This window comes from Rhinoderma darwinii, chromosome 3 (assembly GCF_050947455.1).
Source record: "Rhinoderma darwinii isolate aRhiDar2 chromosome 3, aRhiDar2.hap1, whole genome shotgun sequence".
NCBI classification, from domain to species: Eukaryota; Metazoa; Chordata; class Amphibia; order Anura; family Rhinodermatidae; genus Rhinoderma; species Rhinoderma darwinii.
The window spans coordinates 303,567,243-303,570,305 of record NC_134689.1 but is presented as its reverse complement, the minus strand read 5'-3'; the positions used below and the strand labels follow the sequence as shown (position 1 = coordinate 303,570,305).

The 3,063-nt window shown below is 44.6% G+C and overlaps 1 protein-coding gene across 1 annotated transcript in view; it reads left to right on the top strand.

The window, feature by feature from the left end:
• Nucleotides 1-218: 218 nt before the first annotated feature.
• Nucleotides 219-3,063, top strand: part of LOC142749756 (ras-related and estrogen-regulated growth inhibitor-like protein) — a 10,113-nt gene continuing 7,268 nt past the window's right edge. The window contains exon 1 of the mRNA XM_075858169.1: nt 219-1,044. Within this exon, the coding sequence (XP_075714284.1) occupies nt 897-1,044 (148 nt within the window). The 5' untranslated portion in view covers nt 219-896. The remainder of the gene's footprint in view (nt 1,045-3,063) is intronic.

Genomic DNA, 3,063 nt, shown 5'->3' with positions numbered 1-3,063 from the left:
GGGAAGAGGGGAGCCCGAGTATTCCTATTTAATAGAATGGTAAATGGTATGTATATGGCGTAGATGAAAAATGAATGGGGATGTCATATTGGGTTACCACATGGAAGAGAAAGCTGACTTGGTAGTGGACCTTCCAATTTACTATAAAGGGCCCAGAAATTTCTGATGGTGGACCTGGGTGAAACGTCTTTTTAGGCCAGGGCTCCACGGTGATTATATGCGCCCATTAATGGCATAATTACAATGTGATGCTACATGCCATGTATTCCTATGGGCTCTCTAGACATTGGATGTCTACCGGCAGTGTCATGCATCCGCGATATCGCAAATTCCAAGTGGTTTTTGCGATAAACGCATGAAAATAATTGAATACCCTCCGTCTACTTACAGTACTAATATCACAGTTACCTCATTGCATATAATATGTTTCTGTGGAGCCAAAAGTGCTAGAGTATAGTTATTACTTGTGGTGGAGATGACAACCCGATAGGGAACTGACAGCAGCTGAATGTGTGGTCTGTAATCTGGAGTCTGGACTGTACCCGACAGTCACAGATCCAGTTGTGACAGGGAATTGACAGTCCAGCAGCCAGAATACCTAATAGCGGAATGTACCAAAATATCTGAAGATTAATATTCTACTAGAAACCTACATGTTTTATTTTCTTATGTTTATAATGTTTAGAGAAAAGTATCGGACTATCTTCACTTCTATACGAGGTCCAACGTGTCTCACATGTCGATTTTCTTGCTCTATTTGCCCCCCATTTCTATTGCTAAATGGTACGTTCCATTGAAATGCCTGCGCTTCGCTCTGTGCGGGGGCTTATTCTGAGGGAGCGCTCGCTGTGGGAGGGCAGGTCCTGCCGGGCGTTTACTGTAGGGCTCATCTGCAAATGGTTCTAAAAATCCCACTTCGGAGATCTGTCAGCCTGAGCCCGGAACATCAACCTTCTGTGTCCCCAGCAGACATGACTGGACCCACTGCGCTAAAAATGGAAGCAAATATCTTAGTACTTGGTGCAGACGGGGTCGGGAAATCAGGTGAGTGGCTATAACTGTGCTCTACAATCTGAGGTATGACTACAACTCCAAGCATGCTCTGTCAGTCACAGACCGGTATGACATGCTGGGAGTTGTGGTTCTCCTAGGAATGGTATGACATGCTGGGAGTTGTGGTTCCCCTAGGGATGGAGAACTTCAGGTCCATAGATTTATAATTTCGTAGTGATCATGCAGAAAGCTGCTGTATTATTGCATGCATACAACCTCAAATGTAACCTATAGTCATTGTCTGTATTCTGTAATTACAGACCTTTTCTATTTTTTTTGAAAACCATAAAAAAATAAATTAAAAAAAGTTTGTTTACTGTCATGTCAACAAAGATTTGTATAGGAGGTGATCAACCACTTATCATTAGGTCCACTGGCACTGCCAACAGTGGATCATATTCCGAACAACTGTCAATAACCTCTAAGGGTAGGAGCACATACTTTTTTTTTTTTTACAGGTTTTTTGCCTGTTCATTTAAATGGTGAAAATGCAGATTGCTGCTTGTAAATACTGCAGTATGATTTTCCATAGAAGCAAGTCCAGGCGTATATCCTAGAGCTCCTTCTTTTGATATGTCATAAGTTCACATTGATCTCCGACCACTACTGATTTCCATAATGAAAGGGCTCTATAGAGAACTCAAAACAGTTTTTCACTGGCAGAGATTTCTATTAGGCCTCATGCACACGACCGTAAAAACTCCCGTTAATAACGGGCTCATAGACTTCTATTGGCCACGGGTACCTTCCCGTTTTCTTACGGGAAGATGCCCGTGCCGTTGAAAAAGATAGAACATGTCCTATTTCAGGCCGTAATAACGGCACGGGCAGCCCATAGAAGTCTATGGAGCTCCTGTAATGACGGGTGGCTACGTGTGTGCACCCGTCATTACGGCAGCGTTGCTAGGCGACGTCAGTAAATAGTCACTGTTCAGGGTGCTGAAAGAGTTAACTGATCGGCAGTAACTCTTTCAGCACCCTGGACAGTGAATTCCGATCAGAATATAGAGCAACCTGTAAAAAAAAGACGTTCATACTTACCGAGAACTTCCTGCTTCTTCCTCCAGTCCGGCCTCCCGGCCGTTGCCTTGGTGACGCGTCCCTCTCGACATCCGGCCCGACATCCCTGGATGACGTTTCAGCCCATGTGACCGCTGCAGCCAATCACAGGTCAATAACAGGCTGCAGCGGTCACATGGACTGCAGCGTCATCCAGGGATGTCGGGCTGGATGTCAAGAGAGGGACGCGTCACCAAGGCAACGGCCGGGTAAGTATGAATTTCTTTTACTTTTACCTCGGAAAGGGCTGCCCCTTCTCTCTATCCTGCACTGATAGAGAGAAGGGGCTGCCGATTAGTGCAGTGCAATTTTGCAGAGAATACGTGCCCGTAAATACAGGTGGAATATGCGTGACACCGGGCCCGTATTTACAGGCACGGGTCCATAAATACTGGTGCAAAACGGGTCAAATACATGTGACACCGGACCCGTATTTACGCCAGTATTTACGGGAGGGAAAAAATACGGTCGTGTGCATGAGGCCTTACTGATAATCTGACAACTGTTTAAAGGAACCTGTCACGTCGAGCATTCTGTCCTATCTGCGGGCAGCATGTTATAGAGCAGGAGGAGTTGAGTCGATTGATATAGAATTTTGTGGGAAAAGGTTCATAGAAACCTGTAATTTCTTTATTTAAATCCCTGCTCACTGCGGACTAAAGAGTCAAGTGGGCGGTCTCAACCAATGATTGACAGCCTTAACTGCATTAGTGTCAATACAGAAATAGCTGCCAATCACTAAATAGGGCTGCCCCCTGTACTCTAGCCAATGAAGTTACAGGTGATCCTGAATCTTTTCCAACAAAACTATATATATATATATATTACAGATTTTGATAGGAAGAATAGTGCTAATAGTGATAATGGATATCACGTCGGAACCCCACGTATTATAACTCAATGGGGTCCATCTGGCGAGGGGGTATTCACCGTACAACAAAATATCCGACA